At 45.3% G+C, this 17,903-nt stretch overlaps 1 protein-coding gene across 3 annotated transcripts in view; it reads left to right on the top strand.

The window, feature by feature from the left end:
* Dapk1 (death associated protein kinase 1) overlaps positions 1-17,903 on the top strand; it is a 204,195-nt gene that overhangs the window by 157,875 nt on the left and 28,417 nt on the right. For all 3 annotated transcript variants that reach the window (XM_042686658.1, XM_042686656.1, XM_042686657.1), the window contains exons 17-19: positions 1,062-1,259; positions 5,861-5,959; positions 14,537-14,614. In XM_042686658.1, coding sequence (XP_042542592.1) covers positions 1,062-1,259; positions 5,861-5,959; positions 14,537-14,614 — 375 coding nt within the window. The remainder of the gene's footprint in view (positions 1-1,061; positions 1,260-5,860; positions 5,960-14,536; positions 14,615-17,903) is intronic.

The raw sequence follows: 17,903 nt of genomic DNA, 5'->3' as shown, positions 1-17,903 counted from the left end.
TCTAGTAGATTAAGGTCAGTGTTACTACTAGCATCTTACCACCCATGAGAACTCTATCACAGGCAGTGACTCCACCCCTGTGGCCTCAGTTCTGAATGGAGAAACTCATACAGATAAGAGACAGAAATGCTTCAGAATTTCCCTGTCTCTCAATCCTTTGCAATAAGTAGAATGGGTTCCTAGGTTCTTTGTGTGGCATGTAGGGGCAAAGCAAGTTATACCTGCCTCCCCTACATGCAAACTATTCTTTGTCATTTTATCAGTTTCTCTTGGTTCAAAAATGAAATAATTGAGTCTGCTTAGTATTTCGGAACAAAGATTTTTAAAAGTGGTTTTTAGGCCAGAGCATGGTGGAACAAACCTGTAATTCTAGCTGTTCAGGAGGCATATATAAGACGATCACAATTTGACTAGCCTAGGCAAAAGTTAGTGAGAATTTATCCTATGAACAAGACAGGCATGGTGGCCTATGCTTATTATCCAAGTTGCTGTAGAAGCAGAGGTAGGAGGATCATGATTAAAATGAAATTTAAAAAGATTTCCTTTTTGTCAACATTGAGTTATCAATCATTTCTTAATGTCTTATTGAGGCTCACAGAAAGGAAGGTTCTTAGGCCGTGATTATTCAGCATGGAATAGATACAGCGTCATACCCTTCCAAAGTAGATATGATGACTTGGGGAGGCAGGGGTTGCTGGTCTTGAGCTTGAACCCAGGGCCTGGGTGCTGTCCCTGAGCACCACTGGGCACTAGCTCAAGGATTGTGCTTTGCCTCTTGAGCCACAGTGCCATTATGGTCGTTAATTGGACTTTCCCACCTGGGCTGGCTTTGAATCACGATCTTCAAATCTCACCCTTCTGAACAGTTAAGATTGCAGGCATGAGCCACTCACACCAGGCTGAATTGATAACTTTGGTAACCTCTGTCGGGCGTTGTAGTAGTGATCCTGCTGTCAATGAAGCCTCCGCACTTTGGTGCAGAGGTGGGGGTGGGGTGGAGATGGACAGGCAGGGGCCACCTATCCAAATGAGAAGCACTCATGGAGCTGGCTGTGTTTCAGGATGGACACATCGCCCTGCATCTCGCTGTGAGGCGCTGTCAGGTGGAAGTCATGAAGGCTCTTCTCAGCCACGGGTGTTCTGTGGATTTCCAAGACAGGCATGGCAACACACCACTCCATGTGGCCTGCAAAGATGGCAATGTGCCTATTGTGGTGGCCCTCTGTGAGGCAGGCTGCAATTTGGACATCTCAAACAAGGTGAGTATGGAGGACAGATCCCCACACATCCTACCTCAATCTGTCCAGCCACCTGTTTCTGGATTTGGGCCAAATGCCTGCTGATATCTCTTCACTATTCACACAAACTTGCATTGTATAGCTGTATCACAAACTTGCATTGTATAGCTGTGTTGTGTGTGTGTGTGTGTGTGTGTGTGTGTGTGTGTGTGTGTGTGTGTGTGTGTGTGTGTGTGTGTGTGTTTATTGGGACTTGAACTCAGGGAATTGGTACTGTAGTGTTTTTTGCTCAAGGCTGGCACTTTACCATGGGAGTCACAGCTCCACTTCTGGCTTCTTGCTAGTGAGTAAGAGATAATAGTCTTAGAATTTCCTGTCCAGGCTGTTTTCAAATCATGATCCTCAGATCTCAGCCTCCTGAGTCACCAGGACTACAGGTATGAGCAACTAGCACCCAGCTCCATCTAAATTTTCACATGAATAGTGTGTGCGTTTAGCCCTGACGATGAACCACGAGCACCTTTGTGCTAACACTGTGTTAACAAAGTCTAACAGGAATTAATCTTTGATAGTGGAGACTATAAGGGACACACAGTAAAAGCAGTGTTTTATTATGATTTGTTTGAGGTAAAAGAATTAATATTTAAGACAACTAGAGTATTATATTTAAAAAGGATTCCTTTTGCAATTATATGATTAATTATAATGGAAGTTGCAGATGGTAACCTTTATGCTGTGGGAGTCTGAAGACAGTATTCTAAGTCTTAGGCATTGCCCACTGCTAATTCCTTTCTTATCTGGCCAGTCTAGTCCTTTGAGACTTACCAATTCGTAAAAGACAGGCACTTCCCAGTTTAGAACCCTAATGACCTACTCACCTCCCACTAGGCCCAACTCCCAAGCTTCCACCTCAAACTGTTACTTCATTGTGAACTAAGTCTTAGTGTATGTCCACCTTTGGTGGACAAACAATATCCATACTGTTCTTCCTCCTCTTCTCCTCTCCCTTCCCTTTTCTTTCCCTTCTTGAAAAAAAATGGTCTCGACATATTTAAAATGTGTGCAAAAAGTAAAGGGAAGACATTCCCACCAAATCATGGCCAACCTATCTTTCTGTAGTTTCTCAAGCAGCTGGCTGTTGGCCTGGCCATGGCCCAGTGGTAACCACCTTCCTCAGGCACCCCATCACTCTTTTCCTGTGGCATCGTCTCCTCTTTTTCTTGCTAGATTAGATTCCCCCAGAGATAAAGGTGACTGCTCAAACAATACTCCTGTCACAATATGTGGCAAGTTATTGTCACTGTCTTTATGAGCATTGAAGACAGTTGACATTTCTTTGTGCTTCCCTCTTGTCACACGAAGAGCAGGACAGTGGCTGTTGAACATGGCTGAGTTAACAAATATAGCAGAGAAGGAAAGAGATAATGCATAGTGTCACCAAGACACACCTTGGACACACGTGGGTACAGGAGCAAGGGCTCTGTGCCCATCTAGTGCCGCTGTGGGCCCTTCTTACACACCACTGTGCCAGACGTGGAGTGAGGAGCTTGTGGAGGCCAGACTGGGAGGTTCCACCCTCAGGCTTCATGGAGACAGATATGTGTACTTTTTCAGGATCTTGTGTTGTCATGGCTACAAGGATGGAATCAGAAAGGTTCTCTGGATGTAACAAAACCATTAGGGCTGTGCTTGATAAAGAGATCAGAACAGCCAATTTCATACTGTGCACTGCATGTTTGTCCATTGAGGACTACAGGATATACAAAAGGGACACAGGGCAGGTGGAGGAAGAAAGGGAGAAGATTAAACTGGAAAGGAATGAGGGGTTTAGACAGTGAAGAGCTTGGAATATAATTGAGTTCTTCAAAAGAACCAGTTTTGTAACTAGAGGCATGCTTAAGTGGCAGAACACCAGCCATGACAGAAAAGCAGAGCGAGAGCTCAAGACCTTGATTTCAAGCCCTACTACTGGCACAAAAAGGGAAAAAAAAGGGAGGAGGTCAATTATTTGCTTGTGCTGTTTCTTCCCTGTTTCTCATCCCTTTTATAAAAAAAAAATCCTACATATTCTAGAACTATAGTTATAACTTTATTTCATCCCCACACATTTCATCTTGATTTTCAAATCCTTTCTCCTCACATTAAATTTATGATACTTGAAAACCTGATGATGTCTACTTTCTAAATCACTGGAGAGATCAAAATCAACAAAATATGTATGATTGCACCCATTGTAGCATTGTTTATAAGAAGCAGGAACTGGCCAGGTGTTAGTGCTCACATCTTAGCTACTCATAAGGTTGAAATCTGAACATCAAGAGTTGAAGCCAGCCTGGAGAGAAAAGTCCCTGAGACGCTTATCTCTAGTTCTAGTTAACCACCAAAAGTCTGGGAGTAGAGCTGTAGGTCAAATGGTAGAGTGCTAGCCTTGCATGAAATAGCTAAGGGGAAAGCACCCAGGCCTGAGTTCAAATAAAAATGAATGAATAAATAAAATAGGAAGGCACTGGAATCCCCTTTAAGTGTCTGTCTCAGGTAAGAAGTGAATTTCATAACATGGCCATACAATGGGAATTCAGGAGCACAGAACAAATTTACGTCCATTGTTGGTTGACTAAAGCAATGGACAGAAGAATGCAGAGGATGATCACATCTTGGCTCATACGTAAGAGACAACTTTACATAAGAGCTTGAAAGGAAGTACATCAAAATGTGAAGTCAGGGGAAGAGGTAGAATAAGGGCTGAGGATTTTAATTTTCTACCACATGGCCTTTTGTGTTGTTTGGATATTTTGTGTGAGCATAAATGTCCAGTTCATAAGAAAACCCAACATGTACAAATCAACAGTACAAAACAGAGATTCCCAAATGATCAGTTCCCAGCCCCCTTGGTGTTTTGACCATTCTGCCTTGGGCGAATGAAAACCTTACAGTTCTGCTCATGAGGAAGTTGAGCCCAAACAGCTCCATAGCCTTTGAGAAACATAATGCATGCAAATTAAAGGCAGGCTAATACTATTTATTTCATTCTTGCATAACCATGATTACTAACAGATGCATGTGGCTGTTGGGTATGCAGAACTTCCCAACTTTGGGCTCATACTGGACACTTCTGCCAGTACCAACTATTATCCTCTTTTTTTAAATAAGTTTTTTGTAAAAATACTGTACAGAGGGGTTACAGTTACATGAGCAACATTTCCTATCAAGCATTATTGCCTCCTCCTTTGTTTTTCCCCTACCATCCCTTTCCTCCTACCTCCACAACTACAACTTCCCCTTTCCCCCTGCCTAAATTGAAAAGTTCATTTTTCAACATAGTATCTTATACATTTCATTGTTACAATGGGTCAAAAGTCCTGACGGTATCCAGTCACTGGTGGCTCACACCTTCTAGCTACTCAGGAGGCTGAGATCTGAGGATTGAGATTCAAAGCCAGATTGTGCAGAACAATCTGAGACTCTTGCCTACAATTAATCACCACAGTGTCAAAAGTGGAGCTGTGGCAAGAGGTAGAGTGCCAGCCTTAAGTGAAAAAAAGATAAGGAGCAGCACCCAGTTTGAGTATAAGCCCCAGAACTGGTGCATGCTCATTTAAAAGAAAATGGTTTTCTCCAGATACTCCCTTCTTTTCCTAACAATACCAACCCACCTGGAGCAGACCTGTGAAGACAGGTTGCCCCTGTAAAGAAACACAGTCCAACAGGAAAGTCTAAATTAGTATCCAAACCTCGGGGTTTCATCAAACACCTGAAATGCTCCTGAGCACTCCTGTACATTCACTACTATGCCCTGGGGTGCCAGGGCATACCGTTTGGGAACCACAGGCATAAAAACCGTAGTGAGTCTGATCTTGAAATTTCTGCTCTTCCAAGTGTCATCGGCAGCGGTCCTCCCAGCCCTTACTCCCTGGCTATGTTTAAATTGAACTACAGTACAGATATCACTAGACTATTGGGACCCTCTTGCCCTTGCCCCAGGCCTCCTTTCTTCTAGCACTGCAGCAAATCTAATGTCAATTACCTGTGACCAGCCTCATTGGATTATCAGTGGATGTCTTAATTTTTATGCCAGTTTTGAGGCTTGAACTCAGGGCCAGGTGCTGTCCTTTAGCGTTTTTGCTCAAGGCTAGCGCTCTACCACTCGAGCCTCAGCTCTATTTCTGGCATTTTGGTGGGTAACTAAAGATGAGAGTCTCACCAACTCTCCTGCCCAGGCTGGCTTTGAACCGCAATCCAAAGATCTCAGTCTCAGAGTAGCTAGGATAGCAGGTGTGAGCCACCAGCACTCAACTACCTTGGGCCTTTTGCTGGTTAATTGGATGTAAGAGTCCCATGGACTTTTCTGCCCAGGCTGGCTTTGAACCAAATCCAAATATCTTAGCCTCCTGAGTAGCTTGGATTACAGGTGTGAACCACCAGCTCCTGACTTGAAGCTGCTATTTCAATGGCAAAGTAATTACAGTAGTTCTGCCTAGCTGTCCGGCCTCCTCTTTCTTGCTGGTGTTTCCCAGGTCTCTTCCTTAACACTGGGCTCTTGTAATACGCTCCCCACATCTGAAGCCAAACGTTTCCGCAGCAACAACCATGAGAAGACGCTGTTATTTGTTTTCTCTTTCCAGTACGGACGAACACCTCTGCACCTTGCCTCCAACAACGGGATTCTGGACGTGGTCCGCTACCTCTGTTTAATGGGGGCCAACGTGGAGGCATTGACCTCAGTAAGTACTGGCTTGTGGCTGGAGAGAGAGGTGCTGGGAACTTCTCCCTCCTCAGGGGCATGGGGGAAGGAATTCCTTGGCAACTGCATTGTAAAGCAGACAAGCTGCTATTACACTTTCTCTCCTCCACTGCAGTATGTAGACATTTGCCCACACAAACCCAGCTTAATATCTAGTTAATGTTTTATCTTCTTGTTTCACCAGGCCCTGCTCTGCCAGCAATTCCCACTGGTTCTCACTGGCCTTTCTGTCCGTTCTGTTTCACAATGATGCAGTTTCCATTAGATATATGGACTTCTCTGTCTTAAGTGCTCCCAGGCAGCCCCAGGGCATGGAGGCCCTTTGCATTCTGGGAGGAACTGAGGATAAAGAAGCCCCCCTACCCCCGGTTGGGGTACAGATATACAATTGCCCCCCATCGCCTACACACACCCAGGCCATCATTAGGTAAAGAGCTCCCCTGTGCTGCTTAAAGAGCACACCTTTGCTGCTAAGCCTGCAATACCATTTGAAGTGAGATGCATTCAATACCCCTCGCTTCACACTCTCCACAGACACTCAGCAGAAGAAACCCTTTAATTGGCATTCCAAGAAGTGCCAAAAAAAAATAATAAATAACCCTAGCTATGCAGGCCACTGGGACCTGAAGCCAGGTAGGCAGAAAAGTGCAGGCGATTCCATCTCCAAGTTAACCAGCAAAAAGCCAGGCTGGAGGCCTGTGTCAAGTGGTAAAGCACCAGCCAAGTAAGCAAAGAGAGTATGAGACCCTGAATTCAAACTCTGGAACTGTTGCAAGGGGTGGGGGGAAATGCCAAAGAAAACTATGCTTTGACTGACACAATAAGGTTACAGTATTATTGCTACCTTTGTGTTGCTGGTGGTGCAAGAGTAAGGGGGAAATGCCAAAGAAAGCTATGCTTTGACTGACACAATAAGGTTACAGTATTATTGCTACCTTGTGTTGCTGGTGGTGCAAGAGTAAGTCTTCTATCCAGGCTTGTGTGGAAGGGACAGTCCTGAAATTCAGAGCTTTGCTGATATGCAGTGATTCATTAAGAAGATCAACTGTGTCCCTAAGGCTCAAAGTGGAGCCTCATTTGTTGGCGATCACCAAGGGGTTAGCAGACTGTCTCACAGGGCCTAGTCTAGCCCTGTGTGTGTGTGTGTGTGTGTGTGTGTGTGTACTGGGACTTGAATCAGAGCCTGGACACTGTCCCTTAGTGTTTTTGTTCAAGGCTGGTACTCTATCACTTGATCCTTACTTCCCTTCCAGCTTGAAGATAAGAGTCTTACAGACTTTCCTACCCAGGCTGGCTTCAAACTGTATACTCAAATCCTCATATCTCCACCTCCTGAGAAGCTAGATCTATAGAGTCACTGCCCCCAGCTCCATGCTCTTTTTGTTTTTTAAAGCTCTGTTGGACCCCTGCAGCCATGCCCACTTATTTACTCATCATCTCTGGCGATGCAGGCTACTTCGTTAGAGGTAGTTGTAACTGAGGCCATTTGACCACAAAGCATCTCTTCAATGGACTTTGTAGAGGACATGGCTGTGGTCTAGTATACTTCTTCCCCTGCCGTGCTCATGTTTTGCAGTGAGCTCTGCAGCATTGGGCTCGCTTTTGTGCTCGCTTTGCAGGCCCAGTTTTGCACACAATGTTTTGCATGTGATTTGACCACTTCTTAGCGTATCTCCTCCCCCACTGCATCCCTCACCCACTGAGAAAGGCCCCACCCTGCTGTGCATAGCACACAGTGGAGTTCCTCCGTGATAATTCATTATATGCATTTATTCTTAGATGGTGCCTCATAAAGAAAAACATTAGCAAGTAATCTTCGAAGATGTTAGCAGAAGATCTGGTCAAATAGCATGATAGGTTGGGATTTCCATGTGTGGCCTCTGGCTCCATAGAGTCCCTCTGTGAGCCCATGGTCCTCTCCTTCTTCCCATCCCTATGGTCATCTCCTTGGTCGCCACCCATCACCCCTCTTCAGGATGCCCACAGGTACAGCTCTGTGTTCTGCTCCCTTCCTGGTCACTGGAGAGGTTCATCCTGTTATGGGATTCCATTGTGAGAAACAGAGAAGCCACATTTTGAGAGACTGAATCAGGAGTCTTTATTAGAAATCCAGTGACTATGAGCAGACCCATGTACCCCCAAAACGTGCAGCCTCCAATACAACTGTTAGGAGACTTGAGTCATGAGAGTAGTAAAGAAAGAGCAGGAAAACGATCTCAGCAAACCAACTCTAATGACAAGCTGAAAAGAGACACTATGGTGTCCTGAGGAAAGAGAATCAAAAGACATGAGGCATGGTAAAATGGCAGCTAAGGTGATGGGGTCTGAATAGGGTTGGGGGAAGGGTCACAGGGAGCTCAAGAGTTCAGAGTTCGTGGTACAGGTATGTCGGATACAGAAATGTATTGTGCAAGTCCCCGCCCCTGCTTCTTGGAACTCAGGTTAGCCTATCAGCTGCGGGTAGGGATGAGATTTCACCTCTAGAAGTTTTCAGAAAGCCCCCATCATCCACCAAAATGCCAATAAGGTGCCAGTTAGACCTAGTATTCATATTAGCACCTCACATAGCCTCTCTCACCCTCCTCATTTACTCATTCTCCAGATACCAGGCATCTAAGCTGCACCAGGCATGTACTCCTAACTGGGAAAATCATGGCAATGAGATAGGAGTGTGGCCAAAGATGGTGTGCATGCCTTTAATCCCAGCTATGCCAGCTATGAAGTAAGCACAGGTAGGAGAATCATAGTCTAAGTCTAGCTCCGGGCAACAGTGCAGAAGACCTTATCTAAAAACTAACTAGGCTGGTCACTAGTAGCTCACACCTGTTATTCTAGCTACTGAGGAGGTTGAGATCTGCTGTTTGTGGTTCAAAGCCTGCACAGAAGACAAATTGGAGAGACTCTAGTCTCCAGTTAACCACCACAAAGTCACAAATGGGGCATGGATCCAGTGGTAGCGCACCAGCCTTGAGACTAAGGAGACAGAGCCCAGTCCATGAGTTCAAACTCTAGTAAATACATACATACATACATACACACACACACACACATACGTACATACATACATGCATGCATGCATAAACCAAAAGATAAAAGGCTGGGTAAGTTGGCTCAAGTGGTACTGAAACTCTAGTATAGCTCAATAAATAACTAGAGGTTTGTCCTCAGAAATTTCTAAATAAGAGGGATGCAGACCCAAGTAGACCCAAGTGGTCACCAAGAAGAGCAAGTCCAGTGATGGAATTGAGGGGACCTGTGGTTGCTGAGGGGCTTTGGGCCCTGCAGAGTCCTGAGTGCAGCGCCCGGAGCTTGGTAACCACCAGCACTGCCCAGGAACCGGGAGGACAGTGAAGGGACACCATGTGGAGAGTCCCCTTAGAGCAAGCAGTGCCAGGCTGTACCCCTCCTTCCAGCCAGGGGAAGGGATGGGCTCCTCTTAGAGCAAGGGTGGCCATTGACTGGAATGACCATTTGGACGCTGGGCTCTGCGCTGAGACGGTCACATCGCCCATAAACACAAAACCTCGGCATGTGTCATTTCAAATGCCCTAGCAGCCACCAGGGAAAAGGAAAAAGAAGCAAAGAAAATGAAACTTGGGAGAATATTCTGTTTAGCGAAAGAGATACTGTATGTCATTTCAACCTGAATGTTCTGGGGTTTTTGAGGTCGTTCACACTCTTTAGTCTATAACTCGTTTTTGATATCTTCAGGCACAGCCTGTCCTTCTTGGGCCATATTTCAGGACTGTGAAGAGAGGCGGTTCCCAAATCCCACACTGAACAACCATCACCTCCCATCTTCCCATCCTACAACTAAGGCTGCTCAACAGCGCCCTCTACCGCCACCTTTCTCCTGTTCTTAGCTAGAACAAGTTGAAACAAGTCCTCTAAATAGCCCAACACTTCTTTCCTCCTTTCTTTTGCCCCTCTGGTACCCTCCTCTTTTCCCATTCCACAGGACTCAGCAGAGACCTCAGTTACTCTTTTTTTTTTTTCGGTCCAGTAGTGGGGCCTGAACTCTGGGCCTAGGTGCTGTCCCTCAGCTCTTCAGCTCAAGGCTAGTGCTCTACCACTTGAGCCACAGAGCCACTTCCGGCTTTTTTCTTTTTTTCTTATGTGTTGCTGAGGAATCAAACCCAGGGCCTCAGGCATGCAAGGCAAGCGCTCTACCACTGAGCCACCTTCCCAGCCCCCTCAGTTACTCTTTTCATAGCTTTTTCCTTCCAAATTTTTATTGTAAAATAAAATGATTTAAAAAATAAAGTGCACAAACAAACCATAAACAAGTAAACTATAGTGAATCATTTCTACTTAGGTCAAGAAACAGGATTTTTGTAACCGTTCTAGTTGCTTCAGAGGTTGGACTCAGTGCCACCTTTACCCCTGTCTCACCCAGAAGAAACCCCCTGTGACTGTGTGTGACTTTGTGTGTGTGTGACTTTGTATGTGCATGCTTTTGTGTGTGTCCGTGTGTCCGTGTGTGTGTGAGAGAGAGATTGTACATAAGGCAGATAGCCTAGGGAAAATGAGGCATGATAAATGGCTGCCAAGAATTAAAAAAACCCAATAACTCAAGCTTAAAGCTTTGTTCTCTTAAGATTAAGGGAACAGAGTCATTTTGGGGGAAAATGAAGCAGGAAAAACTAGGGGAAAAGAGATATTACAAGAGATATTCATTCATCTACTTCCCTTAAGATTAATGGACCAAAGTCATTTAGGGGGAAAATGAGGCAGGAGAAATTTAGAAAAATGAGGCTGGTGAAGGCAACTCAAAAACAGAAGGGCCATCTATGTTCCAAAGAAAATCAACAGGATGTATTTCTCTTCCTGAGAGATGTGATTCTCACCCCAAGAATTAACATTTGTTTGGCAGGATATAGGCCTTCCTGAGAGAAACACTCCCCCAAAATGTAAGCAACAAAATGCAGACAACAGGAGCCTGCCTTATCTCAAGGATAAGCATCTATTTTATGGAAGGATGCATTCTTACCTGGACCGAATGCCCAAAATACCCAGAAACTAAGAAAGCATAACACCTGGAGCACAGATAAAACACCTACCTGTGTATAACGTTGAAGTCAGACTTCCTGCCTTTTCCATATAAATACCCTTAACAGCCAAGGAGCTGTGTGTGTGTCTGTGTCTCTCTTTTACTCCTGGAGAGCATCCACACTCTATTAGAGTGTGCCCCTTCCTTTTTGCTTGTCTGTCTGCTTTTTATCTGCTTGTCTATAAAGCTCCACCGAGTTCATCGTGACTTGTCCAGAAATCCTTATTCTACCATTGAAGTCAAAGACCCTAAGTGAAGAATTCCTACTTTGTCACAAACCTTCACCTGCATCTGGGGCTTGAACTCAGGGCCTGGGTACTTACTGTCCCTCAACATTTTCACTCATGGCTAAGGCTCTACCACCTGAGTAACAGCTCCACTTCCAGCTGTTTTTGATTAATTGGAATTAAGTTAGTCTCGCAGACTCTTGAGTGGGCTTTGAACCATAATCCTCAGATCTCAGCCTACTAATAAGCAGCTAGGATTACAGGCAAGAGTCATTTATACCTAACCCTTGAGACTTTTTGACAATGGGTCTTTGAGCTTTTCTCATTTTGCTCACCCAAGCACTAAAAGCTCTCATTTCTGTGTTCCTAGCCATCTCCCAAAGCCTGGTGTACTTGACAGTCTGCCACTCTCCTGCCTTGGATAGAAAGCCCTCCTTGTACCTGCTTCTCCTGCTGCCTCTGCCTGCCCTTTAACTCTTGTTTTTTCCCTGCTTCTTCCCGGTTCTCTATCCTTTTACTGTCTACCTGCTCTTCTCCAGGATTGGAGCCTCATCTGAACTCTTAAAGCCTACCTGTTCCAGGTGCACCAGCCTCAGACATAACCTTTGGAAGGCCCCCAGTGGCCTGCACCCCACCCTCTCCCTACAGACTTTCTCTTCCTCAATGTTTCACCTGTGCTAAAGCTTCCCTTATATCAGTACAGAAACCAGTTTGCCAGGATGTGCTAGCTGGCTGGGCAGTATACCGTAAGGGAAACAAGAAGCCTTTGCTTGCTCACTGGACCTGTTTCAGCACTTTAAGGAGGTAGAGAGCAACTAGCAGTCCTAATTGGGAAGTGGACCTCCTCAGAGTACCTCTCCAAATTTTGCCCTCTAGAAAACATTTGAGACTAAAGACATCTTCAGTTGTAACATCATCTTGAGGTTGAGAAACACTACTGGCACCTTGGAGGTGGAAGTCAGAAGTGCTACTAAACATCCTTACACGGTGCCTGATAGCCCATGACCCAGAGTTATCTGGTCCAAAATGGTCAGTTGTGCTAAGATTAAGAATTCCTGGTTGATGCCAGGCGCTGGTGGCTCACGCCTGTAATCCTCGCTACTCAGGAGGCTGAGATCTGAGGATCTCGGTTCAAAGCCAGCCTGAGCAGGGAAATCCTTGAGACTCTTGATTCCAGTTAACCACCAGAAAACTGGAAGTGACACTGTGGCGTAAGTGGTAGAGTGCCTGCCTTGCGCTGAAGAGCTCAGGGACAGTGCCCAACCTGAGTTCAAGCCCCATGACTGACAAAAATGAAAAACAAAATGAGAAAAAAATCCCAGGTTAATTAAGCCAGGTGCCAGTAGCTCATTCCTGTAATCCTATCTATTCAAGGGGCTTAGATCTGAGATTGGTGGTTCAAAGCCAGCCACAGTGGACACATCCAAGAGATTCCAATTAACCAGCAAAAAGCTGAGATAGAGGTGTGGCTCAAATGGAAAGCTGAGCAGGAGTGCAAGGCCCTGAGTTCAAGTCCCAGAAGCTGAGGTGGGAGGATGAACAGAACAAAACAACACACACACACGCACGCACGCACGCACGCACGCACGCACACAAATAATAAACAAGAAATCTCAGGATAATGGGACACCATGCATGTCTGAAGAAAAACTCGGCAAAGCACTGACCATCTGCAGGTACACTGTGGCAGGCATACCCGAGCTTTCACACAGATGGCACTTTTCTCAGTGACAAACACCCAAACTTCTTCTTCTTTTTTTTTTTTTTTTTTTTTTGGGTCCGGTCGTGGGGCCTGAACTTGGGGCCTGGGCGCTGTCCCTCAGCTCTTCAGCTCAAGGACAGCGCCACTTCCGGCTTTTTTCTTTTTGCTTATGTGGTGCTGATGAATCAAACCCAGGGCCTTGAGCATGCAAGGCAAGCGCTCTACCACTGAGCCACCTTCCCAGCCCCCCAAACTTCTTTTCCTTATGTTGATTTTGTTTTGTATTTTAAAGGTTACCTTTATTTATTTGGAAATTGCTTCTGATCTTTTCAACTTCTGAGGATTTTTTGTTTGTTTGTTTCTGTTTTTTGGTCTTTTTGTTTGTTTATTTTTTTCAGTCGTGGGGCTTGAACTCTGGACCTGGGCGCTGTCCCTGAGCTCTTCAGCTCAAGGTGAGCGCTTTACCACTTGGGCCACAGAGCCACTTTCAGTTTTCTGGTGGTTAATTGGAGATGAGTCTCATGGACTTTCCTGCCCAGGCTGGCTTTGAACGGTGATCCTCAGATCTCAGCCTCCTGAGTAGCTAGGATTACAGATGTGAGTCACCAGCACCCTGCCAACTTTTGAGTTTTAGTGATCTTCTGTACTGCAACAGAACAGCCCCTCCGCCTCCCTCCCCCTCTAGGTACTGGGGGCACAGTGCCAGCCCCTGCTTCGTAGCCTGACTCAGACAGTTCCTGTCTTCAAAGCACTGAGACCTGGTACTCCAGCATGGCTTACAGGAGGTTCTCAGTCAGTAGTCCTCATGTTGCATGTTCATAGTATAGACACAAATCAGTTCACTCAGCATGAAAGTACAGCCCTGTACAGTCACTAGGTAAAAGGTAAGCAACAGGAACGAAACGTGGCTTGAGTTTAGGTAAAGCACCAGCCTTAAGCAGAAAATCCAAGAGAGCTCAAAGGCTTGAATTCAAGCCCCAGTACCAACACACACACACACACACACACACACACACACACACACACACACACACACACACACACACACGACAAACAGCAAAATGCTGTGGATTCTTGGGTTCCTATTTTGGTGTTTACCAGCAATACTGAAATCACACTATGCTGCTAGACTAAGAAGACTTTGAAATGCACGTGATTGCTAGGGGGGAAAAAAGCATCATGAAGGCTAGGGTTGTCTGTGTAAGACTATAAGACGTAGGCCCACCTTATGTAGAGTTTAGCATCTAATGAACTCCTGATGGGCTGCCTGATGAGAGAGAGGGGCTCAGGACAGGGAACCACTCGTCAAGCAGTTGAGTCTTGATTAAAGCCTACACACCATCTCCCTGTTATACCACAAGACTCCACCATGTGGTTGTACCTATGTCTCTTGCTTTCTTGGGTCACACAAAACAATGGTCCCGCTGGCAGGAGACAGTGTAGGACGTGCTCTTTGCCTGCCTGCTCTACTTCTGATGCCTGGTATGTTGTTTTTCCCTCGGACTGATGGAGTGAGTGCATGGAACACACATTGCTCTCTTCTGCAAAGAAAAGAAACAGATGGTTTTTCTCTCACAGGATGGGAAGACAGCGGAGGATCTTGCTAAATCAGCTCAGCACGAGCACGTGGCAGGTCTCCTTGCAAGACTCCGAAAGGTGAGATGATGCTTCTCCGTCTAGAATTCTCTGCTTGTTTTTGTGCTAAAAAGTCTTCAGTGTGTTCTTTGTCAGTTCTGAGAATGAACAAGAAGAGGCTTTGGACACAGATTTTGTTCCCTAAGGTTTATAAAAACAATGACAAATATGATGATGTTGGTGTACTGTCTGCATACCCCCAAGGATTGTCATCCCTTTAAGATAGGAGCTCTTCAATGAACACCATTGTTGACTGCAAGTGATATTTAAGATTCAGTATTAAAAATTAGAACCATAAGCTAGGCACGGGTAGCTCACATCTGTAATCCCAGCTACTCAGGAGACTGAGATCTGAGAAATGCGGTTTGAAGCAAGCCTAGGCAGAAAAAGTCCTGGGCAGAAAAAGTCCCTGTGAGACTCTTATCTCCAAATAACCACTCAACAAGCAGAAATAGCACTATGGCTCAAACTGGTGAAGCACTAGCCTTGAGCAAAAGAGCTCAGGGACAGCGCCTAGGCCCTGAGTTCAAGCCTCATGACTGACACAAAAACATTAGAACCATTGGATGACTAATAATAATGTGTAGTAACTTGTCATACAGTGATGAGAATGGTTTTTTTCCCTCCCTTATTTCTATTATTTATTTGTTTCTTTATTCATTTATTTTTGTGACTGTCCTGGGGCTTGAACTCTGGACCTGGGTGCTGTCACTTAGTTTTGTTGCTTAAGGCTAGGCTCTACCACTTGAGCCACAGCTTTATTTCTAACTCTTTGGTGAGTAATTAAAGAGGAGTTTCATGGACTTTTTCTACCTGAGCTGGTTTCAAACTATAATTCTCAGATCTCAGCCTCTTGAGTAACTACAATTACAGATAAGAGCCACTTGCACTTGGCTTGATTTTTCTCTTTTAAGATAGGTCCTACTATGTAGCCTTAGCTGGCCTCATACTCCTACATCAGCCTCCTAAAGGCTGGAATTACAGGCATGCACTATCTCATGTGATATAGCCCATAGAAATATTCCTGGAGAGCTTTTAGTTCCAAGAATTTAATATATAGAGTCTCTCTGTATTCACATTATCATCCCTGCCACGTTGAAGATGCATACCAAAAGCCAGGCACCAGTGGCTCAGACCTGTAATCCTAGTTACTCAGGAGGCTAAGATCTGAGGATTTGAACCTAGCCTGAACACATAAGTTCAGGAGACTTTTATCTCTAATTAACTAGCAAAAAGCAGTCAGTGGAAATACAGTTCAAGCAATAGAGTGCCAGCCTTCAGTGCGAAAGCCAAGCAAGAGCTCAAGGCCCTGAGCTGTTGAACATGAACAAGAAAGCATGCTCAAGATGCACAAAAAGAAGCGGTTTTTTGTATGCATAAAAAAAAGCATACAAAGAGGCTGGGAAGGTGGCTCAGTGGTAGAGCTCTTGCCTTGCATGCATGAGGCCCTGGGTTTGATTCCTCAGCACCACATAAGAAAAAAGCCGGAAGTGGTGCTGTGGCTCAAGTGGTAGAGTGCTAGCCTTGAGCTGAAGAGCTGAGGGACAGTGCCCAGGCCCAGAGTTCAGGCCCCACGGGCCCCCCCCCCCAAAGAAACAAAAAAGCATACAAAGAAAATAAGTGGTTATCTTTGGCTTTTTTTTTTTCTTTTTTCATTATTCTGTTCTTCCCAATTTCTTTTAATGACCATGTCACAATTTCCATGAAACAAACTTTCTGTAAAGAAAGATAATTCAGTTGGCTTATTGAGGAGATGTCTAAAGTAGGTTCTTGGTATCCCTCTGAGTTTCTGTTCCCTTGTTGAACACTGCAGAAGAGAGGGTGGTGTATTTCCTTTAATATCTGCCGGAGGTCTGATCTTCACAGTTGTCACATAATCAAAGATGGAAGAAATAGGTTGGTGTCTTTTTTTTTGTCCTAGTTTTGGGTTTTAAACTCAGGGCTTGGGTGCTGTCCTCTAGCTTTTTTTGCTCTACCACTTACTGCATAGCTCCATTTCTGACTTTTTGGTGGTTAATCAAAGATAAAGAATGGACCTTTCTGCCTGAGAGGAAGAATGTCTAATGCCCTGGCTCACTCATTTATACCCCTTGTGCTTTGGGTGCAGTGAGCTGTTCCATAGGTACCAGGCATTCAACGGATAGGTCTGATCCCCTAGGATCCAGAGAGATCGAGACTCCTCTTAGCTCTGGAGATTCTGGAGATCGATAAGTTTGGACTATCCCTAGTCTAACCCACCTGCTCAGACAGGAAACACGCAGAGCACATTATGTGCCAAGCTCAATCTGTTGCCTTTGTCACCTTCAGATGACATCCGCTTCCTGGTGAGTCAGAAGATCAGCAACAGTCTCGGAAGCTTTTCTAGTCATGGTCTGGCCTTTTTTCACTTTTCTGTTTGTGTCTGTTTTGATTTTTGTGAAAATAAGTTCCCAAATATATAACTAGTTGCTCCTTAGGTCCATTGGATCCTGGGATGTGGCTTTGGAAGTGACAGGCCTATCCCAGCTGCCTCCTTGGAGACTGGAAGGGTGGCCAGAGATTACAGCAGGAGCAGATGCTTCCTGCAGAGAAAGCCAATCAAATCAATTTGTTTGTGGTCATAAATTGGGTCATAAGCTGAGCAGAATGAAGGTTCAGGAAGGAAAACATTTAGGACCAGTTTTCTGTCGGTGTTATTTCTCCCATGCCCGCCCCCCCCCCCCCATGTCTCTCACCAGGGTGCTGTTGGTGTTTCAGTACATGGGATGTCCTGTTTTTGTGGCTGTTCTGATTTCTGAACTCCAAAGGATGCTAATGTCATAGCCTCCCTTCCCTTGCTTCATTGTGGAAGCTACAAACGACTCTACAGATTTTCAGATACCTTTATTCCCCCAGGATAGGTCACTCTGTGTGGATCTAGAGCACTCATGGGAGAGGGCCATGTTTGGAGGAGCCAAGTACAGCCTGCCATTTCTCCCATCCCATCTGGTCTCTACCAGGGCCACTAAGCAACTGGGAATGTGCTGTTGAACTTCTGCTGGGGCAGCAATGAAGATGTGGTTTCTGGAAAGAGGACCAAAGTCATCTTGTTTGCCTGTATGAATCGAGGAGAGCAGGAAAGGCTGTTTTGGTCATTAAACACTGCAGCATGAGTCTTTAATGATCCTAAAGACACAGTGACAAGAGACCTCACAGCCTTGTATTCAAAGGGTCCACATGGGCTGACCTCTTGGCAGTGTGGGACTGAGGAGGAAAAGGCCAAAGCCAGGTCTGTAGGAAGGAAGTTCATGGGCAGGACCTAAGGTGCTGAAACTCGGATCATGTGACATCA

The sequence above is a fragment of the Dipodomys spectabilis genome, unplaced genomic scaffold (assembly GCF_019054845.1).
Source record: "Dipodomys spectabilis isolate Male_0828 unplaced genomic scaffold, ASM1905484v1 ptg000098l, whole genome shotgun sequence".
Taxonomy (NCBI): Eukaryota; Metazoa; Chordata; class Mammalia; order Rodentia; family Heteromyidae; genus Dipodomys; species Dipodomys spectabilis.
The sequence above is the reverse complement of the archived record's forward strand: the minus strand, read 5'-3'. Positions and strand labels throughout refer to the sequence as shown.